Raw genomic sequence first — 20247 nt, 5'->3', positions numbered from 1 at the left:
GTTTGCTGGCAGTCACAATAATGTTGATAAAGCAAATGTCAAAGGAATAAATGAAGTCCTATGATACCAAAGTAACGAGTGTTCTTTGAGGAGAGCGTCTTTTCTCATCAGGTTGCAAACAAAATTTTGAATGCCATAAACGAAATTTAATTGAAAATTACAAATGTCATTATCAATTACACTATCTCGGCAACAGACTTAGCTAGAGAACATCCTGTTTCCCATTTCGTTAAGTACATAACCATGGCCATCAGCCACTTATAGTTTTCATTATATACTAAGGAAAGACTATATTTGTGCAACCATTACGAAACATAGTTTTAGCATTGAATTTGACGGGAAATGGACTAACGATAACTTACGAAATTTACGCAAAAGAACATTCTCTTCCAGCTTTTCAACGAATATTAATTAAAAAAACAATTTATTGAGGATTTGTGGAATAAATACAAGCGACATGAATTAATTAAAGCAATATTAATAGATAATAAATTCAAGTAGTGCCAAGTAGGCTCAACTTCGTGCCGCCCAGCCAAGATAGCAACATAATGGCAAAACCTCGCTTCCCGATTAGGCACAGTTATGCTGCACGCGTCCAAACACGACATTCATCTTTTTTTTGAACCTCGAGTTTTCCTCAGAACATAATATAATTTCCTTAATATTTCCAAGATTTCCACTCCCGATTTGAATTTTTATGATCGATATGAACCTTGAGCAATGGCTTAGTGCAGCGTGAAATATGCCCTCACCAATCTAACCCAGCATTCGGATTGAAATACTGAGCCACTGAGTGACTACCATGCTCTTCCTCGGAATTTTTTCCAGCGATCATAGGAGTTACTCGTGACTGGAATACAGCACAGATAGCGAAAGCAAAATTAGGTTGGTGAGTTGACCAAGGCGCACACAAGGCATCTCATTGTCTTCTCTTCTCCTTACGACGGATGCTGAGGAAATACGGCAACGAAGGTTTGAGAGGAGAGTAAAAATCGAAGTATCAGAACATCAGTCGAGTCGGCTAAGGCGGATCGCTGAGTTCCATCGAGCCAAATGAACTAAATACGGGAGGACAAATTACATCCCGTAGAAACTTAATTTACGAAGCCTCTTCGCTCACTCTTTAATCGGTTTAAAATAACATTCATAAGCGCGGCGATGAGTGCGGAGCGATTTAAAGCTCTGACTGATTAATTTATTTCCATTTTTAGTAATCGAGTATTTATACTAACAAGGAATAACATTGAAACATGATGAATTCTAATATAAATTTTGGTTGACAGCCCTTATTTCAGTTTAATTCTCCGATCGCTCCACCGCCAGCGATGCGAGAGGAGACTTCTTAAACTTCTCTAACTCGGTACACAATTGTGCGAATAAATATGTAGGCAAAGCTTCGATAACTCATGAAAGAACATTTTTATTATGCATTTTGAGCACCTAAGACGATAGCTAGAACAAATGAAAACTGTGCTATCCTTTCCTCATTCGGTGTTTCTATTAAATCTAACCACCGAGCTCTACTCGATTTGATTTTCCTGAATAAAATCTCCAGTGGAACTCTAAAAGCCAAGGAAATTCTCCCTTCTTTCGGTTACATGTTCCACCAAGTCCATTACGTAATTACTGAATTATTCATCCTCCCCTTTCCGACCCTATAAATCTCAATGCTTTCTTCTCCACCGAGTCCCCTCCTCGTATCACTCCCTGGCATCAAAATATCCATCCCTGGACCCCACCTCCTCTACCACTATTTTTCAAACTATTCCCAAAACCCCTCTTTAAAATTTTACCGTCCCTCAACCTCTATCTCTCTTTTTTCCTTTGATTTTGAAGTTTTGTTACTTATATTTTTACATAGTTATTAATTATGCCGGCCTCGGTGGCGGCGGGGTAAAGTCCTAGCCTAATATTTTCTCCAATAAGGGGTTCTAACATGCATTCAAACCTATAAATGAATGCGATTGTATATAAGAATTAATAAAATTTTTGATTTAGGCTCTTTAAATAAATATTTTCCACCAAAATTTATTACATGTATCCGTGATTTTAAAGAAGCTGGAGCTGCATTTCCCTTAGCACGGGTGGAATTCAATTTTTCAATTTTGATTGGTATACTGTAACTATTACTGGGAGATGAGGAATAATTAAAAATAAAATTATATAAAAAAAGGGTAGATTAAAAGTAAAAAATACCATAGATGTAATCGTTAACACTAATTCGATTAATCTTACTTAATTACATCACCTCACTGGAGATAAAATACAATGAGTTCAAAGTTACCAGCGTTTCCAATCTTGGACAAAGGACACTTATTAACGGGTTTTTATATACGTACACAGTGGTGTCATGGAGCCGGAAGGCCTTTCCGGCACAGGTTAAGAATATACATAATAGTCAAATAACCTGGTGCGTCAAAATTTCTTATATATACATTCGTGAACAAAATAAAAATTCTTTTCAAAGTATGCACACATAACTTGTAATTAAAAATACATATGAGTAATATTTCCCTTGAAAAAAAAGTTAAGGAGAGAGTGTACAGGCATTGCTAATTTTGCCACGACACTACTGCAGATATATACACTGAAACCAAAAAGATCCCAGCCGTAATAAATGTTTACATAAGTAATATTACGCCAGGAAAAAGGCAAAATACGGCCAGTCAATCGGGTGCGTTTTATCCTCGTGAGTGTTGAGGACGGAAAAGAATGTAGTTGCTGTGGGTGGAGAGGTTGGGGCGAATGAGGAAGTGCCCGGCAGAGTGGGAGAGGATAGAAAATCATTCGACGGGATGAAGAGGCTTGAATGGGTCATGAACTAACAATGAGAGGGTGGATGTTGGAATCTACGACGGAGGGGGGAAGTGGACACACAAAAGGGGACACTCGGCGGAGGGGGGGGGAGGGGGGAGGCAGAGAACATGCTTAAGGGGGCAGAACACCTCGGCGGAAAGCATAAAGGTCAGTTTAAAGAAAAAAAAATCAGCAACGAATATAAATCAGAATTAAATAACAGATTAGCTTAACAGCTATTGAGCTGAAGTATTAAAATTACGTTTAGTTGTTTCTCCGTCGCATAGATGTATTTTCTGGAATTTATTTCCCAATTAAATAAACTATCCACGTTATTTTTTATTCCGAGGTGTCTTCTTAATCGAATCAAGGTTAGAACCATAGTTTATTTTATGATTAGAACAAACAATGCACGGATGTAAAGCACATAAAATTAAAAGACAACATTGTTCCCAATTATCACGCTAATTTTACAATTAATTAAAAACCGACCAAACCCAGGGAAAATTTTTGCGTCATTTTTTTCTATGAATGTCGCCGTTATGTACGGCTTCTTGAATCTGACACGCTATGTGCACCGTAACGAAAATTTACAGCATTTTTTCTATAAACTGACTTAACGCTCGAAATGAAACGGCTCCCTAAAAAATACAAGGCGGCCAAATAACTCTTGGACAAAGGGCGTCCATATTATCACAACTGGCTCAGAGCCGTTCGAATAACCGGGTATGTTACGAGTGGCAGATTGGATCGGGATTTCAGCACAAATATGTGCAGAAGTAAGTGGAACAGAACTGAAAAAATACAAATGGAAACCCTCGGGGGAAAAAGGATTGGTAAATACTGAATACCTGAAACTTAGATAATCGTAGTAACGTGCTTTAAATTTTCATTCTTTTAATGAAAAATAAAAGTCGCAGATGAAACACAATTTCATTCAAAAGCGTCAAAAGAAAGTGAAACTGATGTCAAAATTATTATGATATTCATCATGTTACGCCCAATCACTGAATCGAATGTCGACTTGGGTCGTGATATCTCTGAATGTGGTCATACGCGAAAAAAATACAAATTCTTGTTATGCACACTTTAATGCCTTTTCAATGATTCTCCCTGAAGGAATTAATTAGACCACACGATAAAGTCACCAACTCATGGAATTTGGGCTGCAACTTTGGCGTTATTTATTGGAAATTTTGGAATGAGGAAGATTTATTTTCGTTTTCAACATACCATCCCCTACCATCTTCGGAATTATTTTAATGAAAAACGATTTCGGGTCTAGTGTACGACCCCGTTTTTAAACATGTTCAACAGAACGCATTTTTTTCACTGACGACAAGAAAAATGTCTCCTTCTATGAATAAAACCTTCATTGACAAAATATGCAAATTTGTGATTTGTACAAGGAATTCGCCGCAAACCATACAGCCGTAGAGTCCATTTACGGAATTATTCGCAAGTGCACGGGGGGAACCGAGATCGAATCCCGGTCAAGGCAAGTAATGTTTCTTCACCTAATTACTTGAGTGCATTTATTCAGCATGGATAAAGTCACCTTAGAGCAAGAGGATTAATCCCATAGCTTTTAAGGAAAACTGAAGTGAATTTGTGGGAATAAATTACTTTTTTCGTCGGCGTTTCACGGTGATTTCGATTCACCTGTGGGGGAGTAAAGAGGCACTAGAAGAACCAAATTTTCACCACCAAAAATTTTCCACGTAGCACAATCATAACCTTGGGAAGTAGACAACGATGCGAATTCGATCGTACATTCGGTTTCAGGTAGATATTTGTTAGAGTTCGTAGCACGAAAAAAACCAATGAAATTATTTTAAGATGACGATACAGAATTTTTTAGGAAGTTTCTCCAGGAAAATAGTTTTATTTATTGGTCTTGATAAATTTGAAATGGCATTAATGTAGCCCATTAGATCGATTTTAACGTTCATAGCCGCAGACTTTTTCTAATTCTCCGGTCCTGTGTATAAAACTTGTTTCATTTAAGATAGCACACTATCTAGGAGGAAAGCTTAGCGCTAAAAAACCAATAGTTACGATTTATCCTGTCTCTGAATGACTACATAATGAAAAACTGCACTTATAATATATAAAAACAGAACGGGAAGTACGAATGAATACGAAATTTCAATACGAAATTAGAACACTCACGCCGTTGAAATGTAGGCGGAAAACTCAAAGCATTTGATCGCGAATTCGATAATGTAGCTTTATGTTAATACATGCAGTAATGTGGACTGGTTTGAAAGGAAAATAAATGGCTGATTTTAGTAAGTACCAAGTGACTTATCTCTTTTTGAGATCTGAAAAAGCATGAAAAAGTTTAAAAACGAGAGAAACTATGTTAAGAAGAAATGCGACGGTATCTGGCGTAACTCAGTGGAATCTATGCATTGATGTAGAACCAACAAGAAAAACAATAACTGCTTCCACAGTATGATTCATTTCACGACCAGATGATGCCGACTGTTCAACGAAACCATGGTCGCGAAATAAGTCATGCTGTGGAAGTGCATGAAGTTTTTCTGGTCGGTTCAACGTTGTTGTGAGGTCTTACTTCCACAAAACCAACACTGAAATGAAATATTCGTGTAATACCGGCTTCGAGCCGCCTTTCGTGCGGGCTGAAGAAAACCGTTTATCCATGGGCAACACAGAAGTACTTTGACTTTATAGCCAGAGTTTTCCAGGACCTGAAATTTCCCTTACAATTCTCGGTTATTCGGGATTTCAGGGCGCCCAGAAATTAAATACCGAGTATCAGATCCCGAAAGCAGTTACAAAGAAACAGAATCGGGCAGCTAAAGGGCTGATGGTCAAGAAATAAAAACAAAACAATCGGCGTCACATATAAAATTGACGGGAATTAACTGAGGCCTTGCCGAGAGGAATTAGGCTCTGTGCAAGAGAAGTTAGAAGGAGAAAATTAGGGCAGAGATAGGAATGGTCAGGAATTTCGTCCGATAAGCCGGGGAAAGGAACGGATGGTAGAAAAAATATGGGGGCTGTGACACACTAAGAAAGGGAAGTAGGGCTACTAGTGCAAGAAAGTTTCTTTTTCCCCAAAGTTTTCCCGGGCTCGCCGCCGGGTGAGGAATAGAAAAGAGATCGAAATTTCGGAAAACGACTGATAATAACAATAACGATGCATAAAAAGGCTAAACACGGTACGCATAATGAGAATTTCTTATCCAGCAGCGAGATTTCAAGCAGATTATATGCCGGGAATGAGTGAAATCATACACATAATGTTTACTTCTTTGCAATGACTTAGACAAAATTTCTGTAAATTATGTACCTAGATCCGAGCGCAAGATTTCGTACATATTTATTACTACCATGCAAAACTTAGCACCAAAACGTGAGTGAACAAGAGCAACAGGTAAATACAATCAAAAGATGTGACCCACATGTATAAAAAACAATTCATATCAAATAATGGAAAGTATAAGATGGACAAATGGGGCATCGATGGTGCTCAAACGCATGACTATAAATTGAATCATATGCTATAACCAAGGCCTTCGCCCGAAAATTAATGGTTCCATTGAAATGGGCTGCAGTACGAAAGGAGTAACACCGTACAGCCCAAATATTTGAAGAGTGTTCACCACATTGACTACCCCGATCCTACCTTCTTGACTAAAGAGAGTTATGACTACTGGGCATACCAGAACGTCTGTACGGAGAAGAGTCCGCGGGTAGTTCCCCAAGGCGCCAAGCGGGCTGCAGGAATTAGGGAAGTAACAGAATAAGCAGCTCATCAATAAAAACCATATAAAGAAATACCTACATATATACATATACCATAGTCACATACCATCAACGCAATAATTTATTTTTTATATATATATTCCCGTATAACCGAAAAAAGAAGTTTTTGGCCTTTCGGCCAACAAATGCAGCAACTACGTGCTCGAACAACCAAACTCTCGATAGGGGGCAACCTACCAAGGTGGAACTCGAACCCGCGACCTCTTGTATGGCAGGCGAGGTCTTAACCACGCCACCACCGAGGCCAGCGATTGAAACTGAAATATTACAATTATAACGGCTGGTAATGAAAAAATAGAGACTCATTTATAGTACATTTTCTATTCATGGGAGTTTTTGAAAAGTTTTTACATACAACTATTTTTATCATACTCCAGGGAGGCGAATGAGTCGCAGAGAATGGGGGCACTCCTGAATTATCTGAGGAAGAAAATTGGTATAATCGCATTTTACCAGAATGAAGTTGAGTGACAGATAAAATTGCTACGGCAGCTTAACTTGAATAAAAAACACCATCGTCGCATAATTGAAAGCCTAAAACATGGGTCAGCACGGTACGTAATACTAGCACAGCCAATCAGAAACGATTCCACCAAGTAACCAGGGGTAAATTCAGGGTAACTGGGGAGATGAGCTTTACCTATAGGTGGCGATGGCTTTACACAGTCAAGTCCCAGTCTCTAAAGAAAATGTACACCCTGTCAGACGCTGCTATAACATTTAAATGCTCTCTACAGAGACAGTCTATGAAATGTTGTTTAAATTCTTAACTCTTCAGACAAATAGAACGACCTAGGCAGTGTTTACTGAAAAACCTTAGCCATTTGACCAAAACGTGTCACATGAATTTAGTCGCACCCTTTATTTAGGCTGACACCACACAACGCGCGCACACCCATAGTAATTAGCCGAAATTTCATAATTAACCAGATACAGAGCATTTATGGGCACGAAAAGAAGGGGAGTAGGGCGGTAGGCCAGCAAAATGTAGTACGCAGTGCTCTTTCACGGCAACAGCGCCTAACCTCTTGTTTAGAGCTCTGATAATCAACTTCGTTTCAGTGCACAATTTTGAAACTTTACATTTAACTCAAATAAACCAACTATGGCTGAAGTATATCAGTGGTGCCCATTTTTTCGTTACTTTTAAACACTTCTCAAGCTCCTTAATCGACAATGTTTAAGGCGGGTTTACACAATGCATCAACCAGCGCGGGTAAATGTGAATAGACGTACTCATCATAATTGCACCTCGTAAAACATCAAAAGTTGAGTAAATGCTCGAAATTTCCAGGAAAATACCCTATTGGAAATTTCTTATAAGAAAATTTCCTATCAGGAATTGGACATATTTCTTATAAGAAAATTTCTTATAAGAATTTTTCTTATAAGAAAATTTCCTATCAGAAATTGGTCATTTTTCTTATAAGAAAATTTCCTATCAGGAATTGGACATATTTCTTATAAGAAAATTTCTTATAAGAATTTTTCTTATAAGAAAATTTCCTATCAGAAATTGGTCATTTTTCTTATAAGAAAAATTCTTATAAGAAAAAGACCAAAAAAATTTCTTATAAGAATTTTTCTTATAAAATTTTTTTTCTTATAAGAATTATTCATATAAGAAAAATTCTTACAAATATTTTTTTTTTAATTCTTAATAGACAATTATAATCTGATACGAATAGAATATTTTCATCAGAATATTTCTATTGAGAATTAAAATATCATGGCTGGTTTCCTAGTTGGCAGCTGTAATGAAATTTCATTAGTAATTTTTAATAACTTATTCTTATATATTTGCTGGAAATGAATGTGTGTAGTTGTAAAGTACTATTCACAATATTTATTCACGGTAACCAGAACAAAATGTTAAAATGAAAAAAAACTACATTATTATATCTCTAGCTGAATGGCAAAATACATCACTAGTTCATCCTGAATTTTAAGGATTTTTTTAGATCACAGCTTTTATTTGCAATATATGCATTCATTTTACTAAGTCTTTGCTGTAAAATAGGATGATTTTCTAGGTCTTCACTGCTATTAAGAGATAGCAATGGCTGCAGCTCTTTCTTCAATTTTGTCACGAACAGATCTGAAAGGAAAAAAAAAATTTTAGGCGGACCATGGCAATTCAAGGTTGCACATCGATGAAAATTGGCTTTGCAAGAATTTTCTTTGGTACTCATACGTAGTTGTAGGGGTGATCTGGTGTGGTCAGCTGGTCGACAGTAATTGCCAATAGTCCCCAAGTTTAAGGGGACCCCCATATAACGCTTGCACATATCACAAAGCATGTATTAAAGGTCTAATGAAAACATACTTAGATTACTTGAACCAAAATGTTTTTGCAATTATAAAATTCTGCATTGGCATTAGTTGATTCATCATAACACAACTGGGTATGCCCTTGTCAGATTCCTTTATTTTATTTATATAATCTTTTTACTCTATTTAGAGTAAAAAGATTATTGTAGCATTCAAATCATTGTGCGCTACCACCGAAAGGCAGCACCGCCTGGAGGGAGACAGGCTGAGGACCCTTGGCACTGGCAGGGTTACGGTAACCTGGGTATTTGCTGCCCTTCTCCGCGGAGTAGCATCCCTGAGCCCATGCGAGTGAGACCTGCCAAGCCGTAGTGCGGAACTGTAACTGAATCTGCAGACATCGCAATTCACCGATTCCTGGAGTGCGGCTTGAGTGTATTCGTGACAAAATAAATTTATATACTGTTCATTGTTACATAGGGCGTAGTTTTTTTTGCACAAAATAACTCTTAGAGGCCCAAATTTATATACATAAAGTAATGGAGACGGACAAGGGCATACCCTGGATCAAAACCAAGGGGGGGGAGGGCAAAGCTAGCTGTGGCTGTTCAAGTCATAACATTTACTTAGCAAAGACAATGTTTATGAAACCAAAATTTAAGGAAATTATGACTGCAATTTATTAGTGTTTTTAATTATTTGCCTGAAAATTAATGTTTTTTTTTAAATTTTAGTTCCCTGTCTTCCTAAATAATATCTTTCAGAAGAAAGTTTGTTCAAAACTTCCTCATTTTTAATGACATTTATATTCACCTCTAGGGGGGTAGCTGTATTAGTGAATTTCATAAGCTATTAAAATCTCACTTTTCATAGGTTTATTCCTTTTAAAATCAATATTTTTATGAAATTTTGTCTAGTTTTTAGTAACCAGAAAAGTGGAAAAATCCATTTATGTGCATGCAATTTCCTAAAATTTTGCTGAGGGACCCCATTCACCCCAGACCACCCCTAGATAGTGGAGAAGATATGGCTCATCAATTTAGTGTAATTGCCACCTTAAAAGAAAGGAGGCTGAGGAAGTCTTTCAAATTTCCTTCAATAAAATTAAAGTTGAAATTAAATAATTTGCTGATTGATTTTCATAAATGAGGAAAATTTCAGTCCTCAAGTTTTACAGAGCATAAACATAAAACCCTTATCATGATCATAATTTGAGTTACTGTTTTTGTTTCCCAAAAATAAAAGTAATTGCAATGTTCCAGACCTTGGTCACTTAAGATTTCAGCAAATACCTCTCTAGGCACATGCATTTTTTTTACTTGTGGAGCCTCTTACATTTCAGTTATCATGAATATTTTTTTAATATCTATATCCATTGTATCTGGTGTTTCACCAATGGATGCAGTTGCTATTACTACAATTAAACATAAACCAATTCCCATCTTTCTTAACTTCAGTTATCAGAATTGGCTATCCATTTCCTCTAATAAACATCCATAGTGAAAACAAAAGAAAACAATACCCAAAAGCAAAAGTACGAATCAATAAAAAATAATATCATGCAGTAACTACACCATCCTTTTGCCATCCTCCCTTTGGCCTTATAGTTAGATTTCCTACGATTGTTAATTTTAAATAGAAATTATCCTCCAAATAAACCAATTCAAACATAAGGTGAATGACCACTGAACCCATTACCCTTTGCAGTTTAGTAGTAAAGAGCATTAATACCTTTGATGGCTGAAATTTTTTCTGGGCTCATGCATTTCTTCTGGCCCTGCTCCTTGAACTTATTACATTGCCTGCCGGTTGCATTATATTCTTTCAAACTGTCACCATATAAAGCATAAGCAATATTCCTCACAAATTTGCTGTCTTTGCTTTCCTTTGCAAGGCTGGTCCATGCTGCTTGAGCAATCCACTGGTTATGTCCAATGTGAATCTACAAAGGAAATTATAATGACATTAGTATTTATGCCTTGAGGCAAATATTTATTCAAAGATTCTAAAATTGTGGAAAGCTAAAGGAGCAGCTGTTAGGAAATATCAGTGACTTTGCCTCAGACTACCCTATTGGTGGGAAAACAATTATTTTTATCTTTAAATGGAGGCATTTTATGGCTAACTGGTTAAGGAAGGGATGCATGGAAATTGAATTTTTGGAAAAAACACAATGAGACATTGAATGACCATGATGCTGGATAAGAGAATGATAGTTCTGGGTGGCAAAAATAGTTTGACTGCTTTAAGATGTGATGCAGCTGAAAGATGATATAGTAAATAGTTTACTTTTTTACCAGCAAGAGAAATATTTATGGTGCCTAAAATGATGCATGTATTCTGTGCTGTTTATCTGGAGAAGACAAAACAATTGGTGGATAGAAACAGGTTTGCAGAATATTTTTAAGGTATTGGAGGAAATAAGCAGAACCCCTTCATGATGCCACTTAGTGGCACTTCTCCTATCTATCTTTATCACACCTGTCACAACCCTGAGAGCACACGAAAAATTGTAGACGTATACATTTGGGATATTTATAGTCTACAGGTAACTTAACCGATGGAAGTTACCAGTAGACCATAAATATACGCGATGTACTACTACCGCAATTGGGATATTTCAAGTCTACTGGTAACTTAACCGATGTAAGGCTGTAGACCAAAAATATACGCGTGATGAAAAGTAAAGAAAACATTTGTTATTTCACATAGATATCATGTCATGTATATTCATCATGACAGGTAGATTCCATAAAGTTACGCCTGAAACAGCTAATTATAAATATACGCGATATATAATACACGAAATATTGAAGGCGTATACATTTGGGATATTTCTAGTCTACAGGTAACTTAACCGATGGAAGGCTGTAGACCAAAAATATACGCCATGTGCTACTACCGCAATTGGGATATTTCAAGTCTACAGGTAACTTAAATGATGGAAGTTACCAGTAGACCATGAATATACGCGATGTATTCTACCAATGCCTTATAAGCTAACGAGCCGTGGAGATGATAACACAGTTCGTCGTCTGCAGACCACGTTAGTGTATTGTTTTGATTGTTTATGAGTTGCGCCTTAGACCATTTAAGTAAGTAGACCTGCCGTTCGGGCGCAACGCTGTGGCCAACATCGCACGGCGGGGAAGTGAGTGGGATGAGGGAGCGTGACGTCACGGTTGGGACCGCAGACGATATTTGTATGCGCGCTTGAGATATTTTAACGCTCATCCGCTGCAAAGTCGCTGAAAAGTGACAATATTGGGCACGCAAAATGATTATACACTTAATAAATATATTTTTACGATGAACTAAGGCATTTTATAGCCTTGATTGTGCGCAAAAAGCTAAATAAATCAAGATAAAGCGAGAAGCGATCGCATTAAATAAATTGATTAAGAATGTCATATGTAAACATGGGCGTACCCAGCGAAGGGCAGGGGGAGCAGCTGTCCCCCTAGAAGCAAAAATCGCAAAAGTCTTTAAGCAAAATCAGTACTGAATTGAAACGAAAGTATTCAACAAATGTTCTTCAAACCAACGAAAAATGATATGTATTAGTATAAGATAAGTAACTGAAATAAAACTATTTTTTCAAGGAAATAATCTCATAAACTAATAAAGCGCTGTTATAATTTTCTTATAATGTTGGTTTCATTCATCTTTTCCATGCTAAAATGTCACCTTGGCTTGCCCCCCCTCCTAGATCATGGCTTCCCCCCCTAGACCATGGCTTTCCTCCCCCTAGACCATGGCTTCACCCCCTCTAGGTAAAAAGAAAGGGTCCTGGCAAGTATCACGTAATTTTTTCCGCAAAAACCAGTTTATTGCGATCTCGGTAATCTTCAATAAAAATAATTAAACAAATCGTTTTATTTATAAACCCAACACAATGAAGCCTAGATTAACGTATTTACACTGAAAATCCGTATTTTGAAAAATCCTACGTGAGATTAGAAAGAAGGCAAAATCCCACGATATCTCACAAAGGATGAAGGGAGGGGTCCATAAAAAGGCAAAATTATTTTAGAAATATTACTTATTACTAGTAGATTAACCTAACGGTGACATTCCTAGAAAATGAATATTAACACTGTCCCAACGGTCGTGTGTCATTTTTAACCCGTAATTTTAGTAACTTTGCATCGAGCAATATTCATGAAAATTGGCACACTTATGGGGAAAGATCCTAAGTTTTGTTGAGTGTAAGCAAAATTTTACTATTTTGACCTTTTGACCTCACAATGTGGGTCCAAACCAAAAATTTTAATTTGCCTTATGTGGTTTTAATCTAAAAAAAATCGAGATAGAAAAAAGTCTACATTTCATTGACCAAGGTGTCAATTCTCAGGTTTTCGGACCCGAGAAACCCGAAAATAACACTTTCATTTACGAAAAGTCAACCGTTGACCCAGTTAGGTCATCGTCAAGGTCATAAGGGTGGCAAAAAGAATAGCAAATATGATGCATTAAAAATTAAGTTTCGTATACTTTTTTCTTTGGCATATTTCTTATATTTGAGTGATTTTTTTCTTCATTTCTTTTGCGGAAAAGGTCGTGAAATTTTTCACACGAATTTGTTTAGTTATATTTCACAAATTGAATTGCTTTTCTGATGTACACACTTCATTTACAGTAGAAAAAACGAGTTCTGTCGCAGCAATTGCTTGTGGTAAGGGCAAAGAATATTTCTTAATTTTAGGGCAATATTGTATGGAATATGCTTTGTTTCGAATGATGAAATATTTATAACCATTTGTACTCTATCAAGATTTGTGCTGAAGCCCAAGATTTTACCCTTTTTTAACCAATATATTTTTTTAAATAATGATACCTCATTAAAAAGATCGTTTTTGGAAATATTATTATATGGAAAATTTTATACACAATGATCGAATGATTTTAGAACATCATTCCAATTAAGTTTATCTTTTAATGTAATCCAATGAAAATGTTCAATATAATTTTAATATAGCGTCCACTCTTCTAAATAATCTTTGCAGTTACGATAGAAATTTTTAACGTGATTCATGATATCTGCATGATTTATTGCACCCACTTCGAGCTCGCTTATGCTCCTACCGATGGTTAATGGAAGAAAATTACTTTCTGACCGCTTTTGACTCAGATATTTTTAACTTCATTCGCTACTTCGATTACCAAAATTTTATCATCTTCTATAACTTCAATAGCATTTTGAAAAAGAGGTGATTGTTTGTTTTTAAACTCTAGCTAAATTTGAGGATTCTTTTTCAAAACTCTCTTCTACAATTCTAAGACATTAAACCTGATATAGAAAGTAGGAATTCATAGTGTGGTATAATTTAAAAATTCTATCTACAGCTGACGAAAGAGGTAACTAGCGCGTTTTACAGTAACCAAGTATTTTCTTATACATGCGACTTCCGCAGTTTCACAAAATTCTTTCAGCATTTGAAGACGCACAGTGTAATTTAGAAATAAAAATATATTTTAATGACAATATTTTCCACATCTGCGGGCAACAAAACAGCAGCTGTTTGAACGGCGTTATGTATCATGTGCGCTGCAAAACCGATTTGATAAATTGTGATGTACAGGCCTTACATCTGAAGGAAAGACTATGAAAAATAGAATGGAAAGACATCCTTCTGCTAATGCTAGTTTCTTTTCTTCGTCTCCATAAATTGTTTTTACTAAAAATTTCTGTATTTTGGAGGAAGATGCAGCAGTATTTAAATATCTTTTATGCTCTTGCGTCTCCAAGTGCTTCGAAATATCATACTGCCGTGAAAAATAGAAAATTATCCGTTATATTTCACACATTTGACAGAGTAATCGCTTCTGGATTTTTTAATAAAATGAGATTCACTTCTTAGATGATCTTTGAATCCGCATCCTCTTTTCTTACGTATTGTGGCAAGAATATAAAAAATTAAATTATGTCGTAAATTGTTTAAAAGAATTTAATTGAAAACTCTGTAGGTACATATGTACGTATTTACGTACCACATTACATGAAAATATTTAATAAGTTATTCAATGAATTACATATAATTGATTGTTTTATAGCAAATTTATTTTTTAAATTATTTTAATCCAATCCTCTCTTTCTTTCTAATTATAAATATGTTAATAGGTATTATTTATTCCCAGAATTTTCCGTAGCGAACTTAAATCATAGGTGTCACTTGCAAAGCCGGCGCTAGACCTTTTTCCACCATCGCAAAATATAAATAACACGAGGGCTGTCTGCTAAGTAAAAAAATATGAATTTATCAAATAACTAAATTACTTACCTAAATCATATGAATGCTGATTTGTTGACATCACTTTTTAATAGCACTAGCGCGCAGTTCAATTTGCATCGCATAATTGACCGTTTAAAAATTAGTATATGCGAAGGCGTTGCCGCGTTACTTCGTGGAGGACCGGCAAATTCTTTACACCATGACCCTTTTCCTCTCTAAAATTCCCCCGTTTACAACTTTTGTGCAAGATTTCATGTTTTTACAACGATGTTCCGAATGATGCTAGATCGCAAACGAGATAAGAAAAAAATCTGCGGAAGTTTACATAGGGCTTTGTCTTCATTTTACTGCCACAATATTTTTTCGTCGCTGCCAATGCCGAAAAAGGCCACTGTTTATTAATTGTAAGTTCACCAATCCAACCATGGCTGAGAGAATACTTCTCGTACATAACGCAATAAATATTAGTACTTTTAATTGAAAAATCGCGAAGAAAATGGTCAAAATACCGCAGTGATACAGTGAATCCCCATTCGTTGCCATGCGCTACGACGATGAGCGTCCCAACCGTTACGTCACGCCCCTTTAAAAGTGGGCGGGGAAGGAAGGGAGCGGAGGGGAGATGTTGGCCACACGGCGAGACATGGGTAGGGGTGGGGAATGGCGGGTCTAGTTCTTATATGGTCTAAGAGTTGCGCGCAGTTGTGAGAGCTTCGTTTGTGATACGTGTTGGTTATTTCCAATGTAAAGCAAAATATCCGACGATAGAGGCTCAGAATCCCTCATATTTTGTATTATTTACAATATTAATATCTGAGTAAGCGCATTAAATATAAACTGGAACAGTGGTTAAACCAAAAAGTCAGTAGCATCGTTGTAGCAGTCTGACAATGAGCCACAACCGTTGGAGGTGGATACGTTAATTGTAAGTTGGTGCTATCGACGGTACTCATCCATTTATGTAATTAGAACAATTTTGATATTTTCTAATGCCCGCTATGCTTTGACAGTCAATAATTTCATCCATTTCTTCGTAGGTACTGAAAAATTCGCCGTTAAGGACTGCTTGTGCTTGTACTATTAGGTGAACACCAGAGAATACAACTTAGTTCGCTATGCTTGGAGATTTTAGATTTTTACTAAAACATATTTTGTGCCAAAATAGTGTTATTTTCATCGTGACAACTCTCGTTAATCTACTGCTGGCAATCACAGTGCCAGTGGTTGTAATGCACTATGACAGTTAAGTTTGACAAGGTTGAAAAACATCGGCCAAGAGTTGTATTTTCAGATTTCCATCGTGATTGAATTGTAAACAGTGCTATTACGCTATCGATAAATGGACAGTTATGTAAATGTCAGTGGCGTGTTATCCTCCGTTGTTCACCGTGGGTATGACATATCACGATCAAGCTATCAAGATCAAAGCTGTGTGTGAAGTTTATTTTTCTAGTATATCAACGAATAGCAGTGAGAAAAGTCACCTGTGCCACTTGAATGGGATAATTAAGTCTCCAAATCGGTGAATATATAGTATTTTTCATCATAACGAGCTCTGTGATTGTAAGTTGTACGTGATTAATATAAGTATGGTAGTGACTTCCAGTTTTTGATGATTATATTTGCCTATTTCCCACTATGTTTTTATGGTGTGTGCTACTATATCTTTTGCGGATTTACCTATATTATTGAAATACGTTTTTGCTTGTGTGTGTGTGTGTGTGTTGGCTGCGGAACCGATTCGCGATCTCAGATGTGAATTGTGTGCATACACTTGCTGTGAATTCGTATTCGTCAAACCAAGGAAATGGTGAAGCTTTGTCACATTATCATGAAATAAAAGTTTCTTTCTACAATTAGTACATGTAGTGTTTCTTTAACTGTATATTGCTTTTCATAGATAACTGCCTAAAAGTTATTTTTCATTATTTTAGCAAGCGTTTTCTTTTGCTACCTGAATTGGCATTATTGCTTTCCAAACCCCGCTACATACACGAAAAGAATGCAGAGCAACCGATTATTTGTTATTTCATAGGAGTTCAGTGTTTTGTTTGTAACTATAATTAGATTTAGTGCTTAGGAGAACCTGATAAGGTTCTCCTAAGTATTCGTGATGGGTTTTGAGCATTTTCGGAGGGATAGGAATACCTTCTCCGCAAAATTGCCATAAATTCATTTCAGTTGAAAATCACACATTGCTACAAGGTTAGCAGTATAAAATGTATGTTTTTGTAAAAAAAATACGCCTACATTTGGCATAACCGTAGAACAAAATTATCATAAATGGGCGAAATTTGCCCCTAATGTAGACCAAATATAGACGTCTACATTTGGTATAACCGCAGACCAAAATTATACCATTATAAGTTACCAGTAGACCAAAAAAGGAAGACATTTGCACCTAATGTAGACCGAATGTAGACCAAATGTAGTCGCCTACATTTGGTATACGGCAAACCATTAGGTTTGCTGTATACCAGATGTAGACGTCTACATCTGGTTTACATATGGTATTCTGCAAACTTTGTGCTCTCAGGGAAGTGGTGCAACTAAGAAGTGCTACTGATTGGTCTCATGTGATGAGTCCCTGAATGGTTAACATGAAGGCAAAACTAGATAATCTCAAGGTTGAGAGTCTGCAGTTCAGTGATTGACAGCATAATGCACTCTTTTCCTTATTTCCGTCTCCTAACTGCACAGTTATTGCTTTAGTCTTAAAGGTGAAGGTTGGTGATGAAGACCAGTCAAAGGCAGGGCCAGTTCTAGATATTTTTCTCGTGTAAACAAACAATATTATGATGCCCACCCTAAATCAAACCCTCAACCTTTAATATCCTTACTTGTTCAGTAATGAATATTGAACTGAGCACTTGGGTGCCCACTTTTGCTATAAGCACCCCACGAGGTCTCGTACTTTCCTTATCGCTTAAACCAGCCCTGTTCGAAGGTGTAATCACTAAGGAAATCCAGAGTTATTAGGAAAAGGTTTAGAATTTAGAAAAGGCGGATTCAATTTTTATTGTAGTTTACTCCAATTGATTCCATTCCCGCAAACACCAAGAGATTTCATTATGTACATTAAGATAACAGAGTTAATATTATTGAATGCCTTATAAATGTCTATTGTGTGCATATCAAATGATCTTCTATATAGGCTATCAAATAAGTAACCACACTTAAGGTGTAAAGTACATACAGTAAGAGGGAATTGTATACCAAAAAATTTATGAATGTATGCAGTGGAAGAGAAGCTTGAGAGACGAAACTTTCAATATCTTTCTTAACCTAGGAGAATTTGTGTCAAACAATGCCTGAATGTGACAGAAGCAATTGAGGTTTACAAGGATACGAAAAAGTGGACAAAATTATAACAGCCAAAGTTAGTTCTCACAGTCAAATAAGTTTATATATAATAAGTTAATATAGGTTGTAAACTGCATATGGAAGTGTTAACCCAATAGGGAATATCGGGATGGATGAGTTTACATCCCTTCATACTTACAACACTGCCTCGCACCTCCAGGAAGGCTGGTTTATCCGGCATATTATCAGAAATGCCACACAATGGAACGCCTATGGAGTAAATATTATCGGAGATATTTGACATGATGGTGATTTATAACAATTTTATTTAAGTTAACAAGATATTTGTAATGGCACTAAAATATATTTTAAGTTTTTATATAAAAATTATAATTCCCATCATCCTATGTATAAATGTATTTGTTTTAAGAAGCTTCTTACCTTTTGTCAGACCTGTTGTGGCCACGAGGTCATCAGTAGCATTCTTTTCCCTGGGTGGCTCTGAAAATATTTTTTTTATATAATAAAAAAATACATGGATAATTTACTTTAATGTCAAAACATTGTTAATTAGAGGGATACAATTATATTTAAAACTATTTTCATAAACATGATATTATTTATAAGGATGATTTAATTGGTGTAAACGAATTTTTCATTTGTCTGGAACTAATGTACTTAACTACATACCGAGGGCTGTTTCCGGTTGTATGACATTTTCAGCTGTAGTCCCAAGTTTAACCTCAGCAACCTCATTACAGCCATACGACGTCACTTGAAGATCGGCGTTGACTGAATTGCCTGCTATAGAAATTTGTAGGCATTAGCACATAGTTTCTAAGCAATTGATTCACTAAAAGGGTGATATGTACTTTCTTACCAGATTCCAAGATAATGTCTTGAAATTTCAAATTCTTCTCAAGGAGTTTTGCATTCAACTTTTCTAAATAGCTGTTCCTCTCTGACAGCTGCAAATTTCTATCTTTTAAACTCTTGTTTTCCTTTTTCAGTTGCTCCAACGTCAATTCATCATCAGAGCCTGATGATGATGACGGCATGACAATTCTTTTAAATTTTTTGTTATGGGGTACTTTCAATTCGTACCCCTTTCTCATTACTTTCCTTTTGGATTCAAGTATTGCCGCCTTTTGCAGTTTCTAAGAAAATAAATTATTATAGTGTCAGTAATTGAATTTCCTTCAAGGTTCTTAAGGCTAAACATGCATTTCCACTTATGTAGTTATTGTGGATATTTAAGAACTTAATAAAAACCTCCTAAGACTATATTTCAACACCGCATCCTTGTAACAAGAATTTGTACTCACCATATTCTTGTGAGCAGAATCCTGTGCAGAACCTCCCACACATTCTGCAAGCATTCCTCCACAATTTGAGGGACTGTCTTCAATCCGATGCAGAATTTTGGGAAAAGCTATTCTGCTCTTACATAATTTAAACTTATGCGCGATGACTTCCTTTTTTCTTCTCGCCATGAATAAAATTTGGCCTACATAAAATTCTCCCACCTTACATTTGCCAACTGGCAAACCTGAAGTGCTTTCTCCACTCCAACGAATATTATACTCCATGTGCTTATCATAGTCAAGTTCGGACTTTGGCCAAAAATCCTCCACATCATTGGAGGAAACAATATCTAACACATTGTCATCTACAAATCTAACAAGTAGATAAAACTCTACGTTGGAAGTCATTCCTGATTCTTTTGTGTTGCAGTAAAAGTTATAGTATAACAATAAGGTAGTAAAAATTTGTAGGAAAAAAGTGTCGCCTATATAAGCAGAGGACGCACGATTTAACAACCCTTAAATGAAATAAGCGTGTAAAATTA

General features: G+C 36.2%; 2 protein-coding genes across 3 annotated transcripts in view; both read right to left on the bottom strand.

Annotated features, from left to right (window-relative positions):
* The window catches only part of LOC124162851 (guanine nucleotide exchange factor for Rab-3A-like), a 60997-nt gene that overhangs the window by 33578 nt on the left and 7172 nt on the right, over positions 1 to 20247 (bottom strand). The window lies entirely within an intron of this gene.
* On the bottom strand, positions 8423 to 20227 carry LOC124162850 (BEN domain-containing protein 5-like). Of its 2 annotated transcripts, none has more exons than XM_046539523.1 (7): positions 19724 to 20227; positions 19279 to 19555; positions 19089 to 19202; positions 18840 to 18899; positions 18598 to 18668; positions 10594 to 10804; positions 8423 to 8689 (listed from the first exon to the last, which is right to left on the bottom strand). In XM_046539523.1, the coding sequence occupies exons 1-7, from the start codon at positions 20108 to 20110 to the stop codon at positions 8520 to 8522; spliced, it is 1290 nt and encodes a 429-aa protein (XP_046395479.1). In that variant the 5' UTR covers positions 20111 to 20227; the 3' UTR covers positions 8423 to 8519. The 2 variants fall into 2 exon arrangements, with proteins under 2 accessions (XP_046395479.1, XP_046395480.1); XM_046539524.1 differs by having other exon boundaries at positions 19089 to 19199.

The sequence above is a fragment of the Ischnura elegans genome, chromosome 7 (genome assembly GCF_921293095.1).
Source record: "Ischnura elegans chromosome 7, ioIscEleg1.1, whole genome shotgun sequence".
Lineage (NCBI taxonomy): Eukaryota > Metazoa > Arthropoda > Insecta > Odonata > Coenagrionidae > Ischnura > Ischnura elegans.
The sequence above is the reverse complement of the archived record's forward strand: the minus strand, read 5'-3'. Positions and strand labels throughout refer to the sequence as shown.